Genomic DNA, 18,584 nt, shown 5'->3' on the forward strand with positions numbered 1-18,584 from the left:
AGTGACATTTATGAATGCTTCCCAGTTCTTCAGGCTAAGAAATAAATTGGCTACTTTAATTTAGGGCTTTGCATTTCACCTAAAAGTGAAAACAAAGCTACTCTTTCAGGAAAGACAGCTAAGAGGCCCAGTGGATAGAGTACTCCACTTGATGTCAGAAAGACTCATACTCATGAATTGTCCAGTCCCAGACACTTACTAGCTGTGTGACCCTGGGCAAGTCACTTAGTCCTGTTTGCCTCACTTTCCTCCTCTGTAAAATGAACTGGAGAAGGCAATGGCAAACCACTCCAGTATCTTTGCCAAGAAAACCCCAAATGGGGTCATATAGGGTTGGATACACCTGAAATGCCACAGCCATAACAAATCTCTCAGGACAGTTTAAGAGCCCTGACTCTAGAATCTGAGCATCTAATTTCAAATCTTACCTCTAATGCTAATTGTATTTGTGACCTTGGGCAAGTAATTTACTTTCCCTGCTTCCCAGTCACTTCATCTGGAGAAGACTGAACTAGACGGATTCTTTTGGCCCTTCGGTCTTTAGCTCTACAGTCTTATCATTCTAACCTAATTTATAATTTAACTTCTGACCCTCAGTTTCCTCAAGTAGAAAATAAGGGAACTGGACTAGATGGCCTGTGTTGTTCCCTGTATCACCCTAATCTAATTTCTAAATTAAGTCCCCATCCAGTGTGGAGAGAATGCATGGCTGTAATAAGGACTGCATTTTGATCAACATATTAAATATTTCTGTAAGGAAAAGTAGTCACATAAATATAACTGTCTACCACATGTGTTGTTTCTGTTTTCTCCTTTAAAAGGAATTGACCATGACCGGTCCATTTTAAAATTGCTATAGCACTTTACTGAGATAGAAAATAGTTTCTCCTGATGTTCACATGTACTGAGCCTAAACATGACTCTGTATATTTAGAAGTAATCCTAACTTCATATTCTATTTGGTTTCATTAATAAAATGACTTAATCAAAGTCTGAAACAAGGATGGGCCAGTGAATGTTGCCCTGTGTGCTAGAGTGGGCACTTAAATGGAAATAATAGTGTGTTCAAACAATACCATGAGCTCATAGGCCTGGTGATGGATACCATATTGGCAACCATACATGAGCAGCCAAATGTCTTCATACAATTCTAATTCCAGAGCTATACATTTTCTCATGAAGCAGCCTATCACCCTTAGCCAATTTTGGCGTTAAACTGCTCAGACCCTATTAAAACATTCATAAATAAGCTTTTTAACAAGAACTCTCTGAAAACTGGCAAGAACTAAATCTAATTAGGGAAATCAGAGCCCCAGAACCATTTGCACAAATACTCTTGGACACCCCCAACATACAGAGTTCTTTGCATTCATGACAGGACTGAGAGTCAAGATGGTGGGGGCATTTCTAGCTTTTCTTCATGCACTGCTGATGGCTCCATTCCAAGCTAAGGGAATACTTGAAACGCCGTCTCCTCTAGCAGCATGAAAACACTCTAGGAATTTGATGCTTTCCAGAATAATTTGTGGTTGTTATGCAAGCCTAGCCTTACAATCAAAGACACTCTATCAGTGTCTAACAAAAGAGATTGGACTTACTTTGGTTTTAAGTTGTCTAAAGAGAATTCTCAGTGGTGGATTTGTTGATGGTTTTAGTATAAATAGAATTCATGAATTTTTATTAGTCACCTAAGAACAGTCTTTTCGTTTCAAGTTAGGTCCTTTTTAAGGGTCCACACACAACAATACTTTTTTTTGTGAGTGGGAAAGTGTTTTACTTGACTAGCAACTTGGCCATTTCACATTCTGACATCTTAGGCAACCTGAAATTGAGAAACCTATCCAAACTCTTTTAACAAGGAGAGGGAGGCATTAAAGATGAAAAGGCAAGGAAGACTCAGTGGTATTTTAAAATAGTATTTTCTTTTGGAATGCCAAATCTTTTGCAAATATTCCCACTGGTATTCAAGTAAGAAGAAGTGAGGAATAACTGAAAAACAAATAAATGCCTGAACCAGGAATCTAAAGGTATGGCTTCTAATCCTAGCTCTACGACTTATTAGCTTTGGTACCTTGGGCAAGTCATAGATCCCAAGTTTCCCAATCCTTAAAATGATGGGGTTAGACTAGGTGATTTCCATGATTCCTTTAAATTAGAGAGCCTATGAGCCTCCCTCTTGTTTTTCCATCAATTAGAACTTGAAATCAAGTTTTAGATTTAGCTTTTAAAGTAATAGAATAGAATTGAAGGTGTGTTCTTAAAGAAAAAACCCATTGCTAAATTGCTAGTCCTGTGGTCCTTGTTTATCTGTTCTCTAATTTTAGAAGTTGGCTCTGATTTAGTAACAACCCCCTTGAGGTTTTTCTTTTCCATTTACTTTGTCCCTTTAAGGTCAGAATACTGAGAGCTATGATACAGGGTTAAAATGAAAATACTTGAATCAGCCACATAAAATACTGTCTTCTCTATTGACTTATTTTTGACACCTCTTCCAAATATAAGTATCATCAAAGCAACTCAACATGGAGCTGTTTTTCAATGCCAAGTGTTGATCTCTATATACTGAAAAGCTAAAAAAATAAGGTTAACTGTCATGGGGATTGCCTTAGATTGTGTAAAATTAGTACTTAAGTTCTTTGAGGCCGAGGATTGTTTCATTTTTGTTTGTATCTGCATGGCCTTTAGGTGCCCAGTAAATGTTTATCAAGGTGAGTGTATGTAATTTTATTGTAAATTCATCAGAGAATAACCCTATGGTAACTTTTGGATCATACCCCTATGAAAGATGAGATTCATTGAGATGTCTTCATTTACAATGGAGCACGTTATCGCCAAGGCTGATGATTGAAACCATGTGATCTTGCAGAATAGAAAAATGTAAGTTAATTTGATGTTGGAAAAATTCTGTGCTATCTAATGAATTGATTGCATTGTCTTCAGTGGATCAGGAGCAATATTGTTGGGAAAATTCTTATTCTTTTATTATCTTCATTATCTTGATTGAATTAGTATTTATTGAACACTAAATTATGGCTGGTGAAGAAGAGGACATGAGAAAGACCTTTTGCTTTTCTTCTTGTATGTCTTCATATTCTGTGGTTGTGGTGCAGCTCTGTGTTCACCTGCAAATGTGCCCCTTCCACAAACACAAGTCTTAGCTTCTCCACACCATCTCATCCTATGGCATATTTTGTTTCCATTTCCATTCATAAAACCTCTATAGGTCATCCTTCTTCTGCCTCTCTTAATATTGTGGGAGTACCCAGAGCACTGGGAGCTGTCCATCTTGTCTCATTCTTGCTCCTTGGCTGGTCCATCCCTTTTAAGTTAACATGCTTGTGTTAACTTTTATTCTGGTCCTTATAGTATCTTTTATTAGATTGTAACTTTATCATCCCATGATGTTTAGTCTTAGCAATTTGAAGTTTTATTTGGAACCAGTAAGACATGATCAATGTCTATCATATTTCAGTATTATTGTCATTACCTTATACCATTTAGTGTGGGCTCCTCTTAGAAGTTGAACTTTGAAGATAATATTGGAAAAGGAGGTGAAGTGGCTATGTTTATGAAAAGTAGAATGAGAAGTATAATAATAGGAGTGGGAAGAGAAAGCTAGGTAGGACTTAGGAGGAAGGAAACAAACACTGGGGATCAAAGGCATCATTCTTCAGGGCATTCCAACTACAGTGTATATATTGTCATAGAGGGGAAAGCTTGCCAATCAAAACCTTCTTGACAAATGGTTTCAGATGATTAGACTTTTTCCTTCCATTTTAATCACACTCTCCTCCAAGGTCCAAGTAAAGTTAGGGTCAAAGCTGTGAAATACATGAAATAAAATGCTCATCCAGGAGGAAAGCAAATGGATTGTCTAGCAACAGATCCCACAAAAACACAGATCTAGTGGCAAGATTCAAATGACTTCTTTTATAGTCTTAACTTTTCCTTGGTTTTGCATCCGGTTAAGGGCATACATTTCCTGTTTGATCTCAGGGTGGGGAGTTTCTGATGAGTGGATGCAGTGACTAGTTCACCTAAAAACATCATATGTAGAAAGGGAATAAATATAGAATGGCAAACCCAAGCTAAATGTTGTTCTGTGCTTGGAATTTATTCCAGCACATTCTTCCATTTTACCATGTTGTATTCCCAGGAGACGGTCTTTCTCTGTGATAATGTGTATGCTGAACAACAACAAATCACTGGTAGCTATCCCAGTGGCAATCATAAACATCAAATGCTGAAACCAACCATGGAAAAGTCCTTGTCTCTCTGGAGCAATCATTGCTTTTCTACACTAATACCTGGGCCTGGCAAAAAGAAAAATAGAGACAATTCATCTTCATAGCCATCTTCATCCCAGAGTGAGCCATATTGAATGAAATCTTCTGGGAATAATGACTCACCATGTCAAGTAATATTTTTGAGGCACCTAGATAGCTTTTGGAATCTGGAAGGAATCATTTTCCAATAGTTCCCTAAGTTCCAGAGAATCATGTGAAGTCTTTTCCTTCTATAGAAAAATTTATTTGCCCTAAGGAATTATGGGATTAAACTGAGCCACTGTAGTTACATATTTTGTTAGATTTTATAAAAGTTAACTTTAGTCACAAGAGCATAGAACCATCTTCTTAAACTTATAGAAGTTTTCATGACATTGTTGACTTATTTAAATATTCTCATATAGAATTTTTCGATTTACAAAATAAGAATCACTCAGTATGAACATGTTACTTGCTATTTTCAAATCTGAATGAAAATATTAATTTCTAAACAATATAAAACCATTAATAGTATTTATTTTTGCTATATTATAAATTGTGTCCACCTAAAGCCCTGATTATAAAGCAGGGCTAATTCATTCATTCATTGGTGTGGAATTAATTCACTGCTACACCGATAGAATCCTAGTGACATTTTGTGCCACATCCTTTTGTCTAGTGAACAAATTAATGCATGATTTTGTTTTCTACAGGAAGACTGAAGATCTTAATAGCAAACCCTCCAAGGTCAAAATGAATACAGGTATGCTGTCTCTGTTAGTTTTCAAATCTTATCTAGTGATAATCTTGATCCCAAATCATTATTTTTGCATAATATACTGTGATGACACTTGATCTGCAGTAGATGTGATGTTGAGACTCTGATTAGTAGATACCTTTTAGTCTAGATTTTTATAACCAAGTGCCATCTACAATTGAATTGTTTTGTTACCTTTTCCTTTGTTCTCTGAATGCATTGTAAAACTCATTGGGATCTTAGACAAGGATAAAAACCTTTTCAACTATGTGTATGTGTACATATATATATATATATATATATACACCCTCAGATTTAGGGCATCCCGTAGGATGTCCCTTTGAAAATGACTCAAATTTAAAAGCAAGTTCCTCCAATGGAGTCTCTTTTACATGCCCTCTATCTTAATATCTGTATACATGATATGACTATAAAATAATGGAATGGATTTCCTCATTTCTCACATCAAATCAGTCTCATTTCATCATGGTTTCCTCTGTATAAATATTATATACATATATTTTTAGAGGAAAACTTTCTATGATGCATTCCAGGAGAATGTGGGGAAGAATGCTATATCTTACTTAGTACTATTAACCAACAAACTTCAGTAGGACTTCAGAACTATCCACTGTATTCTGCATAAAGTGTTTCATTACCCAAGTGATATTTTATATTATTGGAATGTATTACTTTGAACTTCAAATTTTCCTCCTCATTTTTTTTCTTGAAATGCTTGCAATCAGTTTCAGATAATTGAGGACACAGATTTTTCTCCTTGGTTATTTGGAAGATTAATGGGCATAAAACCAGAATCTTAGATTGTTAATTGCAAAGGTCCTTAGAGATCATCTAATCCAACATCCTCAACTTACCACTGAGAAAACTGAGGCTTAAAGAAATGAAATGGCTTTGTCATGGTGACCACTGTATTGTATGAAAAGTGGAACAGCAGAGACCTGAGTCTGCTGACCCCAGATCCCATATTCCTTCTAGTCTACCAATAAGATTGACCCTCTCCAATCCAGTTTCTTCTCCTCACCAACAGTCTTGTTTATCACTTTAATACAAAGAAAGAAGATGGAGGAGGACAATGTAAGACATTTTTTTCAACTGAACTTTTTGTCATATTTTGTGTGTATGGTTTCTCATGCTGTTCCAGAAACTGACTTGGATTACATGAATAAGTTATGAATCATTTAGTTAAAGTTCATTCCCTCTAATTCCTAGGTTAATAGAGACCCAGCAGAGGCTAGCATTTGTCTTTTGATGGATGCCTCTGATAAAATACCCTGAGCCCTAAGCAGCCACAAAGAATACTAATATAATCAGGCCGGCCACAAGTAAGACATACAGACGCGGAAGAGAGGAATGTGGATGGAGGTATAAAGGGCAGATTAGAGATGTAGATGAATTTTGGAATAAAGGAAAATGTAATCTAGGATGACCCAGAGGGCTCACAACTAGAGAGAGGAAGTTTTGTTGTTTTCTTTTTAAGAATTTAGAAAAACCAAGCAGTGGAGATGCAGTACACAATTGGAGACAATGATTAGGAGAAAAGAAGGCATGAAAAACACTTATGGTGCAATTCAGTTCCATAACAACAAATACGGATTTTCACATTTATCCTGAACCTAATATGGTCCTCTGAAAGACTCTGAAAGTCAAAAATTAATATCAATATGGGCAAACATATTAATGAAACTTGTATAATACTTAATGCTGTTACTATCTCATAACATAATACACATCAAAAATATTATCTGTGTGTACTTCAGGAGGGAAGGAAGGAAACAGCTTTTATTAAGCCCATACTATGTGCCAGGCACTGTGTTAAAGTGCTTTATAAATATTATCTCATTTATTTTTTACAACAACCCTGAGGGGTAGATGCTATTATAATCCTTATTTTACATTTGAGGGAACTGAGGCAGACAGAGATTAAGTGACTTGCTCAGGATCACAGAATTAGTAAGTATTTGAGACCAGAATTCAACTCAGGTCTTCCTGACTCTGTGCCCAGAGTTTTGCCCAATGAGTCACTCAGCTGCCTATTTTGATAGTTCAAGAACGCATGGTTTTGTTGATGTGTGTTCTTCCTCTGTCAGTACCTCTATGCCTTTATCAGTTGTCTTTGTGAACTGTTGTGCCCAGATTTCCTCCCTAAATCAATGTTCTATGGCCAATCATCTGACAATGCACCTCTCCAAATTTAGCTGAATTGTACATATAACATACGTACCTAACTTTCGTAGACATGTAATTTAGGGCCCTGCCATTGCCAGTACCCAAGTCGCTCCTTAATTAGGTTCTCAAGAAGATACACTTATTTCTTGGATGCTAGGGTTTTATTAGGGCACATGACTATATTATTTCCTGAATCTTTCTATGCATCTAACATAATTCTGAAAAGCAACCCTAATCCTAGGAAGAATTTAACTCTAATACTGTCATTTTATATGCATGTTAATGGATGATAATAGACAAAACCACATAGAAATTTACTTAATATGTTTTGAAACAGTAATTATAAGCATTTGGTTGCATTTTTTCAAACTGATGTAACAATTATTGGAAAAATTTCCTGCTTTTGAAAAAATAATGAATTTATCTATTCTATAGGAAGATGCTATATAATTTGTTCCTAAGAACTCTGTGGCTAAAGACAGTCCTTAGCATCCTAAAGCTAGCCTTTAGCATCTACTAGTAGACCTTTAGGGGTAACTTTATATAATCAAAATATTTATTATTCAGGAATTCAAATATCTGGTGGGGTATGTTAAAAAAAAAAACCTTCACAGACTTGTCTTCAAACAAGTACATGAACTGGTCAAGAGGGTCAGAAAAATCATTTATTTTTCTTTCTGGAATATCTCAAAAATTTATTCCTCTAGCTATGGTAACTCTATTTTCTCTTCAAAGTGTGACCTGCTATTAGTTAAAGAGACCCTTGCTTGTGTAAAAAAGAGGAGGACATAAATTATTCATGGTATGTGACTCACCCATAATGAGCCTTCTAGGACTGGAAAGAGTTGGTATAAATTATGTAGCTCATTAGAGCAAAGTCTGGGCTAGTTACCTAGTTTGAAGGTGAGGCCCAACAACTGGCTTCTTTAGGGTAAGCTAATGCATCTTCAGTCTTAAAAATGTCCTGAAAGGTTCTCATCTGGAGAACCCTGGGCCAATTTCTGATATTGCAGCTTAGGAAAGACAGAGAGGGATCAACTGACATATCTGTCATTCAAATCATCACACTTTTGGCTTCCAAAATGTGTCTCCCTTTTGTGTTAGGCCTTTGATTATAGAGACGTGGGAAGAATGCTGAATAAAGTCTCTATTTTCTTTTATGTGACATTCTAACTCTGTTTAGAGCTATCTTGGATACAGAGAGTTCATCTTTTGTGACCTTAAATGTCACCATTCTGAAACCTTCTCTTCTCACTTCTCAGTCTGTGTTTCCTCCAGGCTCAAATGAATTAAGAAAATAATGCATTTTCAAACAATTCTGCTTTCAGCTCCTTCGGCCCGTCCTCCCTCCCCCATTCTCCACCATACCTTTTTTTTTTTAATTCTTCACAAATTTCCCATCATTCCTCAGTGCTGATAGGAATCCATATATCTGTCAGACTGGCTGGCTTTTTTTTCCTTTTTCTTTCATCTTGTGATGACACTAAAACCTTTTTTTTTTGTGGCCAATTAAGTTACCTTTGTGCTTTCATTATTAGTTCTTAGGGGTACACAGTGTATAAATATGTATGCTTTATGTCATTATAGTGAGACCTTCTACAACATACGGCAAAGGAATGTAGGCAAGCAATTAATGTGGAGTAAAGTTTCCTTTATTGGTAACTCTACCTTACCATTTTTCGTTCCCTTCCCATGCTTTCCCATTAAATATTATTCCTCTCTAATTTTTTTTGTTCTGAATGTCATGCACACACACAAATGCTAAATAGAACATAAAAAGAAAATTATATGTAAAATTGTGAATCTATTACATACAACTTGCATTTTAAAAGGTATTATTTTTATTTGAATAGTTTATACTCTTTGAGCCTGTATCTACATTTGAAGACTGCTATTTTTTAATGTGTATACTAAGAATTAGTCTTCAGCTACAAAATCATTCCACTTATTTAAAGGTATCTTCTGATTGACTCAGAAACCATGTTAATTAATTAAACCATACCACAGATAATCTTTACTAATGCAGATGCATGATAAACTAGTTTTCAAATGAGTAATTAGCAAAATAATACTTTTATCCAAAGTTGGCATAGACTATGATTCAGAAAAGATTATGGTTACAAAACATTGGCAGCATAGTCCATTTTGTCACTTTCAACATTTAACTGGGTTATTACTCTCTTTTTGTAACTTGCCTTTTTCTGTAGTTTGTCACAAAGAGTTAAATTCTGGGGAACTGGCTCAACTATTTATTGCACATGCCATTAGAAAGATCATTCCAAAGGCCAGAACTGAGTGGAATATGGGAATGGAACAGGAATGAGTTCATAAATAGAATATTAACCTTCTGATACTTGAAGTATTTTTACTTCTAGAATTATTCAGAGCACACTGGGATAGTTTTCTTAAGCTTTATGTATGTCATGACTATAAATTTAGGACTTATGATATGAATACTGCTCAGAAAGGAAAATATTCTCATAAAATGGAATGTGTTGATCTCAGGACAGTAGTTTATGTTTACTCTGATTTCACTCTGAACTGATGAAAAACTCATTCTTTCAATGTATAACTAACTTTGAGTGATAACTATGAGACGGCCCAAGACTGCCACAATGCTAGGCTTTCTTGATGGACTCTCTATGTTCCTTATATGTAACTTCCATAATAAGTCACCTCTTTGGAATCAGTAGTTATTTTGACACAAGTTCAGAAGTCATAAGAATAAAATATGATTAAAAAAAACTGATTAAACCAGTATGTTACTACCCCTGCTCACAGATTGACTATTTGATGATAATTAAAGTTTTGCAATGTGCAAAGGTCTGGTACATGTGTTTGCCATCTCTTTGAAAACAGTGACAGCATGTAACAAAATATCAGGTATAAAATATTTTGGTTCTTTTATTGAGGCATTAACTCTATAAAACCCAGAGTTTTACGCAGTGAGAATTTTCAGATATGCACAGGTGGTAACAACTTTCACCATTTATTGCTTCAGCGGATGTCTGGCATATTGCACTTGAAAAACGCCCCCATGTTGCATGTGCTTGCTTCTCTTGCCTTGGGCTCCCCCCTATGTTATTTTGTGCTTTCAGATAGCGGTGGGTGTGTTCGCAAACGTGCTGCCATGTCTGTGACATTAACAGCTGTGAAGAGAGTTCAGAGTTCTCCCAACCTATTGACTGCAGGTATAACCATATCACTAACTTGCATTAGTCTACACTGGAATGGCTTTGTCTAACTTTTCTCTCTTTCTAGTATTATCCTGTTTGGTTGGACAGTGAAGAGCTTATAGCTTCCTAGTGCCCAGCTGAGCTCTATTTTTCCTAATCTTATGAATGGCGTGCTCATCAATTTTTGTTATTCTAAAAATAAAGAGCCAAAGGGGTGCTGTCCTCCTGGCAGTAAAATTAGTCTGATGACATAGTATATTATAATTATAAGAACCTCTGATGTCTCATGTTAAACACTAAAAAAAAAATTAATGCATGATCATTTTATTGCTGCTGCTATATTGAATGACCGTAATGTGCTAATTATTATTTGAGTTTTCATATCATCTCAGGAACTTAAAAATTCCATAGTATTTAGTTATAATGACTTATAGGTTCTATATTTTCCCAGCATTTTTAAAGCACCTACTATGTGTCAGGTACATAATGCTAAATTCTTTATAAATATTATCTCATTTGATCCCCACAATAGCTCTAGTAGGTAAGTGTATCAGGTTAAGTGACTTGCTGAGGATCACAGAGCTAATAAGTATTTGAGACAGAATTTGAACTTCAGTCTTCCTGACTCCAGGCCCCCAGCATTCTATTTTTTTCCTACACAAGTTTTTTTTTTGCAGTTTCACAGTCACTTAATCCAATTTCTCTCTCTGTCTCTCTGTCTCCTCTCTCTCTGTCTCTCTGTCTCCCTCTCCTTCTCTCTCTCTCTCTCTCTCTCTCTCTCTCTCTCTTTCTCTCTCTCTCTCTCTCTCTCTCTCTCTGATGGTGGGAGGGATGGTTTGATGGTTTAGGGAGGGGGAGAGCTGGTGAAAACTGAGGAAGTCTACAATTCACACTGTACTTGTCACAGTGTTTTGCATTTGGAAGTCACTCAATAAATGTGACTGGTTGGTTGAATGATTTTTCTAACTCCCAGAACAGTCTCCGGGAATGTCCTGATTTTACACCAACTGACAGCAAAAATTTCTTCCCAGCCTCTTTGGCTTAGGGCAAAGGACAGAGCCATCATGACCTTGCTGTTGCTAGGGAGTGGGCCACAACTATCCTGAAAGTGAATTTATTAACATATGTAAGAAGCTTGTTCTCCTCTTAGGGGTGCCCCCTGTATTAAAGTCACAAAAGTAAATAGCAAAGGAATGGCAAAGAAAAAGAAAGAAATATATATATATATGAGATAATATTTAAAGACCAGTAATTTCCAAATAAAATAATTTACAGTATTTTGGTCTTTTCAAGAGATCTCAATGGCTCTATCAAAATTTATTTATGTTAATAACTCGAAGTGAGTGAGGGTACAAACGAAGGATTTCTGATGATTTTTGTTCTTGGGCACTCGAGGGTCACGCACATTGGGGTCTCATTTAAGTGAACGTGAATTAGCTATTATCAAAAAGTTTCTATCAAAAGTCATGTCACCAAGATGTACCAGGTAAGGTATCATAAAGAATAAGTTTTAGTAATGGTACCAAAAAAAAAAAAGAATTCTAGTTATAGATTTTTGGGTTGTTATTTTTTCCATATCCAAGTAGATTTCTTAAGAAATTTCTTTGACTCGATATTTTAATGTGAAATTAATGGTATTAGCTTCTTTTTCATTATTTAACATTGTAGTAGGAAAAAAAATTTGTTTTCAAGTGCCATCACAAGTGGCTTTTATATAACTATTAGACTTTTGCTATAGCAATTTAGGCAAATTCTCATGAAACCAAGGCATTAGGTGGAGTTTCCAGAGTTTTTTGGTCACGTTTGCTTAAAGATGGAAAGTGAAAGTTACCCATAAGCCATCAGGTAAGTTCCTCCCTGGAATAGTTCAGTTTTGTTTAAATAGTTCAGCCTTTGGTTGAAAGTGAATGAGGTCCCTCTTGGAAATTCATCTTAGCTCACACTGAAATTTCTGCTAGGAGCTAGAATTATAATAGTGCCTAAAGTAACAGGGTTACTTGTCATTAGACCCACATTCAGAGATAGATTTTTCTTTAAAATGTTATGGAAAGCCCAACAGAGAGTCCTGTTTAATGCCATGAGTTAGTGTTTTCTTGACATAGCGCTTTGTGCCACAATTTTTCCTGCTGGAAATGTTTTGAAGTTTTTTGTTTTGGGGGGAAGGAATAGAATTATTTTCCTCCTGCTTAAAATTTTAAAGGATTGATTGGATAAAAATTAAACTGATTTGAGCATCTCAAAGGATTTGTAGGTTTCTAACTTCTAAACTTCATAGAACAAATCCCCTTAATAAAAGGATTTGTCCGCACCCGAGGAACTAAAAGGCCACATATGGCATCGAGGCCATAGGTTCCCACCCCGGATCTAGTCTACCCTATTATCAATACAGAAATCATAGAGTATAGGACTGAAAACCCATCAGCAAATATTTTTAGGTCCTTACTACGTGCCAGGCATTTTGCTATGTACTGGAAATACAAATAAAAAGAATGAAACAATCCCTATTTTCAAGGATCTTGCAATGTAATAGAGACAAGAGCACACAAAAATATATGCAACATAAATTTTATGCACACACAAGAATATACACCAAGCAGTTAAATGTGAGGTGCTAGGAGAGAGAGGGCGCTAGCAGTTGAGAGGATCAAGAAAGGACCTTAGTGATTGACTAAGTCATTTAGTCCAGAAACTAAAGGAGTGAAGTGACTTAGCAAGGTGACCAAGGTCATGAGGAACCAAACCAAGACCAGAACTTCCAATATTTTGACTCTATGTCCAAATTTTCTTTCATTGGCACTGACCATCAGTGGTCTTTAGAAAATCTGACCAGCTGAGGATTATTGCTCCTTTATTGTCTGACATTCCTCCCCTGCTTTCTAATGTCTTTAGGGTGTTTTTTTTTACTTCCTTATAGACCCCCACTGGTGTGTTTCTAGGGTGGAGGGGTTGCTAAGGTTTGTCAAGGAGATATTGCATTGCCAGGTAAGTCACTGGCAGGTCATTGACTTGGGCGAAGATTGGCTGTCAGCCTTAGACTTCTGCCCAAATTATAAAATTCTGACCTCTCACCCTAGAGAGAGCTATATTGGAGAGAGACATCAGCTGTCATAATCTAATCAAAAGATCAGAAGATTTAGAGCTAGAAAGGTCCCTATGTCTCTAGGTTTTATTTCACAGGCACAGAAGAATCTTGGCTTCCTAAGTCAGTTGATGAATCACTCTCAGGAAAATTGTTTTAGTATTTTTCCTTATTCCTTAGTAACACTGAAACTCTGAAGAGTTTATGATTTATGATTTCATCAGTGTGAGTATAGGTGGGGACCTGGGGTCGCGAGGCCACGTGTGACCCACTAGGTCCTCAAGTGCAGCCCTTTGACTGAATCCAAACTTCTTTGTTTTGTTCTGTGAAGTTTGGATTCAGTCAAAGGACCGCACTTGAGGAATTAGAGGGCCACATGTGGCCTCAAGACCCCAGGTCCCCACCCCTGCCTTATCCTATACTGTTCTCATCAATTTTTCTCATATTACTAGCATTTCTAAAGCACTTTGGGGTTGGCAAAACATCTTAGAAATATCTCACCATCCTGGAAGGTAGGTGATATTATCCCCATTTTACAGATGAGGAAACTGAGTCTGACAGCCTAATAACAGTTATGGCTAGCATTTGTATACTGCTTTAAGGCTTGTAAAACACTTTACAAATATTATTTCATGTAAGAATGACTCGCCTAGCAAGTGTCTGAGGCTGGATTTTTTTGGAACTTGGGTCTTCCTGAGTTTTAGTTGAGGACTCTATCTACTGTGCCACCTAGCCACCTGTATTCAAAAAGATCTACTTACCGATGTGCTTAATGTGCTAGAAGCCTTTCTTTTGTTCTCTCATTCTTGAGTTGACCCAGTGTCCTGTCCTCCTCAAACCATGTGTCTTTCATCCTATGTGGTTAGGCCCACCCTTTTTTTCTGACCATACAAGTCCTTGCTAATATCTTTTATGCCCCCGTTTCCTTTTTTCATTACTCTTCTATTTTCCTGACAAGTAGAATGGGAGAGGAGATAGTCATTAAAGGATTCTGATTGAGTAAAAAGACAAACATACAACAGGAGATGAAGGAACTGTTGGGAAAAGCACAAAAAGATATCCGAGAAAAAGCAAAGAAAAATGAAGGTGGCAGATAACAGAAGAAGTGAAGTCTAGCAAACGTCTGTAGATACCCTAACTGAAGAATAAACCCAGCATGCGGCAAAACAGAAACAGTAACTATTGGATCTGGAGAGCACATTGACAGATTTGGGAGAGAAAGCAAGAAATGCAAATACTATATTGGGTCCCCAAATACAATACAATACAATAACCACCTTAGTTTTGGTGCTGCCCTTGTTTTTTGCAAGAAAATAATAGTGGGGAAATGGTTAGCTGGTTTAGTCTTAAGGACAGTGAGGATCTTCTGCTCAATGCATAGAGTTGGGTCCCCTTAGGAGGGGTCCACTTGACCAAGGGTTTGCCCTATGGGCTGCCTCCATGATAATATCACATAGAAGGCAGACCTCATTAGAACAAATTCCAAAGGATGGTCCAGATGATTATGCTGAATCAGACATTGAGAGAAATATGTATATCTTTATCTGGGCTTAAAAATCCTGTTGCTGTTCAGATGTTTTGCAGTGGCATTATATATTGTAACAGGGATTGACCTACATCATCAGGAGGCAATTAGGTGAACCTGAGTTTGAATCTTGACTGTCACTTAATACCTCCTACTTATGTGCAATGGGCCAAATGACTCTACTCAAGAACTCAATGTCCTTGTCTTAGAAAATGAGGGAATTAGACTAGGTGCCTTCTAGGATCTCCTAAGCTATCAACATTCTATCCTATGATCCCATTCTCTACAAGGGCCAGAATTTACTCCATAGTTATGAGTATGAGGAATGCAAGGGCTTTGATCCTCAAATGTGCATTAGCAGGATTTTTTTCAACTGAGTTAAGCTTCTCTCTGCTGCTGCTGATAACGATTCAGCTTCCATCTCTGACCCCTGACTTCTGGTCTCCAGCATATTTAACTGAGTTTGAGATTTCAGATAATTTTGTTTGACCCAAGGTCTTGGAAGTTTGCTTATGCTGTAAATATTGAAGTGAAGAAGTCATTCACTTCTGAATCATTGTAGTTATAATTTCCATTTTGTTGAGCCATTTTGTTTCTTTTATCAGCAGTCATGGAGAATATAAGCCTCTTACAGGGGCAGTGAGGTGGCACAGTGGGTAGAGTGCTGGGCCTGCAGTCAGAAAATCTAATCTTCCTGAGTTCAAATCCAGCTTATTAGTGGTGTGATCCTGGTCAAGTCACTTAACCCTCTTTGCCTCAATTTCCTTATCTGTAAAATGAGCTTGAGAAGGAAATGGCAAACCATTCCAGTATCTTTGCCAAGAAAATCCCAAATGGGGTCCCATAGAGTCAGATGACTAAATAATAACAAAGGCAGGGACTATTCATCAAGACAAAAGTCTTGGTATCCAAAGCAGATAACACACTACCCTGCAAACAGTAGGTACTTAATAAATGCATATTGGAACAAATTTTGACAATATCCATTTAGATTAAATTAGCAACTGATAAAAACTTTATTACCTTTCATTTCCAAACCTTTTCATCAGTTGCATGTAAATGTACTATATGCTGGCATGCACATTATCAGTTTTCTGCCCCTCTTAATTATTTGGGCAATTATTAATTGGGAAACACTTTTGCCCTCAAATTTGGCCAATGTACTTTTCTGTTCTTCCATTTATCTCTCAAATGCTTTCCCCCCTAGATTTCAAGATACCTTTAATACAAGCATCAGCTGGAAAATAATCCTTTGTATTCACCCACCCACACATAGAACCAGTTATACAGCAAGATTCTAATAATTGTCCTAGCCAAATACAACATAAGTCTCTGTAGAGTTTAATTCAGCTGAGTTATTAAAAATAAATTATATATATATATATACACCAGAAGATACTGTTTAAATAACAGTTTCCAATAAAATTGCTAATGTGCATTTTGTAGACTCTTTTCTCTGTACATTAGCAGTAGAAATTTACTAGAAATGAAGATTTTCTGCAATCTTCTAGCAGTAAGGAAATGAAATATAAGGAGACTAACATCTTCTAGGAAGCCTCTTTATGAGATTACCTAATATGTGCTTTATCAGCTCCTCTGTATTATGATGGGAAATTATGTTTAAGTGACAGTAAAAGGAAGAATAAAGCCTGATGTTATGCAATAAAAAATATAATGTAGCAACACATCTATATTTTCTAAATATAAAAATTAAAATATAGTCCACCCCCCAAAAAGAAGTGGTGAGAGAATGCTGGTAATGAATGATCAGATAGTCTGGCTTGTTATTAGCTAAAGATTTTATTGCCTTTCACCCAAATTCTTATAGATTTTTTATTAAATATTTTAAGCTCAATTAGTTTGGTCAGTAATAGGATTAAATGTTCATTGATTTTAAGATTACTAAGAAAATGACTTAAATTTATAAGGCAACACAAAGTATAATTAAGAAATTATATTATGCTAGAAGTGGAAATAAATGTACAAAATATGTCTAGACCTCATAATGTTATATTCTGATTAGCTTTTTAATAATCAGAATATTGTTTGCAATAAAATCATATCATTTTATTAAATCATTTTATTGAGTTCTTCACTTAATTTATGCTGGTATTAATATAGGCACTCATTTTCTTTTAGGACGTGATTCTCAGTCTCCAGATTCAGGTAAAGAAAAAACCATTTTGTATATATTCATCTTGCAGTCATTTTAAGTTTGTTTTTATTTAAGGCTCATATTGTTGGTTTAAATCTAACCTTTGACTTATTACTATACTTTTATAATTCCATTAAATGTGAAAATTAAATTACCAGGAGGAACATCTCCATTTCATTAATGAATTCTAAAGAAAGTAAACCTGGGTATCTCTGCATTAGAGATATTGTGTTTTGTTTTCCTTTCTTGAAGCCTGGAGATCTTATGATGAACGATCTGGAGAGACGTTGAATGGAGATGCTACTCATTCATCTCTTGCAGCAAAAGGCTTTAGGAGTGTTCGTCCAAATCTACAAGACAAAAAATCACCAGTTCAGGTAAGATTTCTCCCTCAAGTCTCTCATGGTTTTTCTTTTGTTTTTGTTTTTGTTTTTTTTTGTTTGCTTTTTTTTGGAGGGCAGTTGGGGTTAAGTGACTTGCCCAAGGTCACATGGCTAGTTTTTGTGTTAAGTGTCTGAGGCCATATTTGAACTCAGGTCCTCCTGACTTCAGGGCCAGTGCTCTATTCACTGTGCCACCTAGCCGCCCCCATCTCCTGTTTTAAAATGCAGATATTTTAAAACTTTCAACGTTATGACACTCCAAATCAGTTGGCTTTAAGTCATCTATTTCCTGGTAATACCTACATCTCTGAATGTGTGTTATTTCTGCTTATTTTTATTTCAGATTTATTCTCTGCCTACAAGGCAGGTTCAGAAATAAAACAATTTTTTCTAATAATTCACCCCCAAAAAATTAATAGCATTTTAAAAAATATATTTTAAAGACTGTTGGCTAGTGCTTTGAATCCCAAAGCCTCAAGTATGAGAATGGATCATCTATGAAATAAATACATAATAGATTCAAGTGTTTATTAGATTATGTGAGGGAGAGGTCTTAGTGAGCTTGTAACATGTTAGTATGTGTGTGTGAGTATAATTTTGACAATTAGTGATGCCTGATAGAACATGGTGAGAGAAAATATATACAATTCACTTGTTTTCCCAGAATGTCTCCATCCTCAAAGTTCACAATTTGTGGGTTCCTTTTAATGTTTTAAATGTTTAAAATGCCATACTGTTTGGGATTTGTTTTTCTTTTTAGAATTTTTTAAGAGCTAAGCTGTTTCTCTGTAGATAGGTGTAGGCAACATTTTTTATAATGCTATTCCCCTGGTGCCAAGTATGAACATATTTTAAAGTGTGCTAAAGGTAATGCTTTTCCCTTGTTAACAAATGCAAGCAACAGTGTCCTAAGCATCAGAATTATAAACAGGTGTGATGTGCCGATTTCTTTGTTTAAAGTATGGGCTTTACAAGGATTTTTTTGATAGCTAACGTTGACTTTCTCTCTTTTTCCTTTCGTGTTATTTTGTTCTTTGGACAATTTTGTCAAACAAGG

The 18,584-nt window shown here is 36.0% G+C and overlaps 1 protein-coding gene across 5 annotated transcripts in view; it reads left to right on the forward strand.

Annotated features, from left to right (window-relative positions):
- SORBS2 (sorbin and SH3 domain containing 2) overlaps positions 1-18,584 on the forward strand; it is a 276,947-nt gene that overhangs the window by 142,612 nt on the left and 115,751 nt on the right. For 3 of the 5 annotated variants that reach the window (XM_069095777.1, XM_069095723.1, XM_069095759.1), the window contains exons 3-6: positions 4,979-5,028; positions 10,308-10,400; positions 17,129-17,155; positions 17,397-17,521. In XM_069095777.1, coding sequence (XP_068951878.1) covers positions 5,019-5,028; positions 10,308-10,400; positions 17,129-17,155; positions 17,397-17,521 — 255 coding nt within the window. In that variant the 5' untranslated portion in view covers positions 4,979-5,018. The remainder of the gene's footprint in view (positions 1-4,978; positions 5,029-10,307; positions 10,401-17,128; positions 17,156-17,396; positions 17,522-18,584) is intronic. The other 2 variants (XM_069095743.1, XM_069095734.1) reach the window with 2 other exon arrangements.

The sequence above is a fragment of the Petaurus breviceps genome, unplaced genomic scaffold (genome assembly GCF_028583685.1).
Source record: "Petaurus breviceps papuanus isolate PSGF00001 unplaced genomic scaffold, PetGlider_PUasm1.0 126, whole genome shotgun sequence".
In the NCBI taxonomy this organism is placed as follows: domain Eukaryota; kingdom Metazoa; phylum Chordata; class Mammalia; order Diprotodontia; family Petauridae; genus Petaurus; species Petaurus breviceps.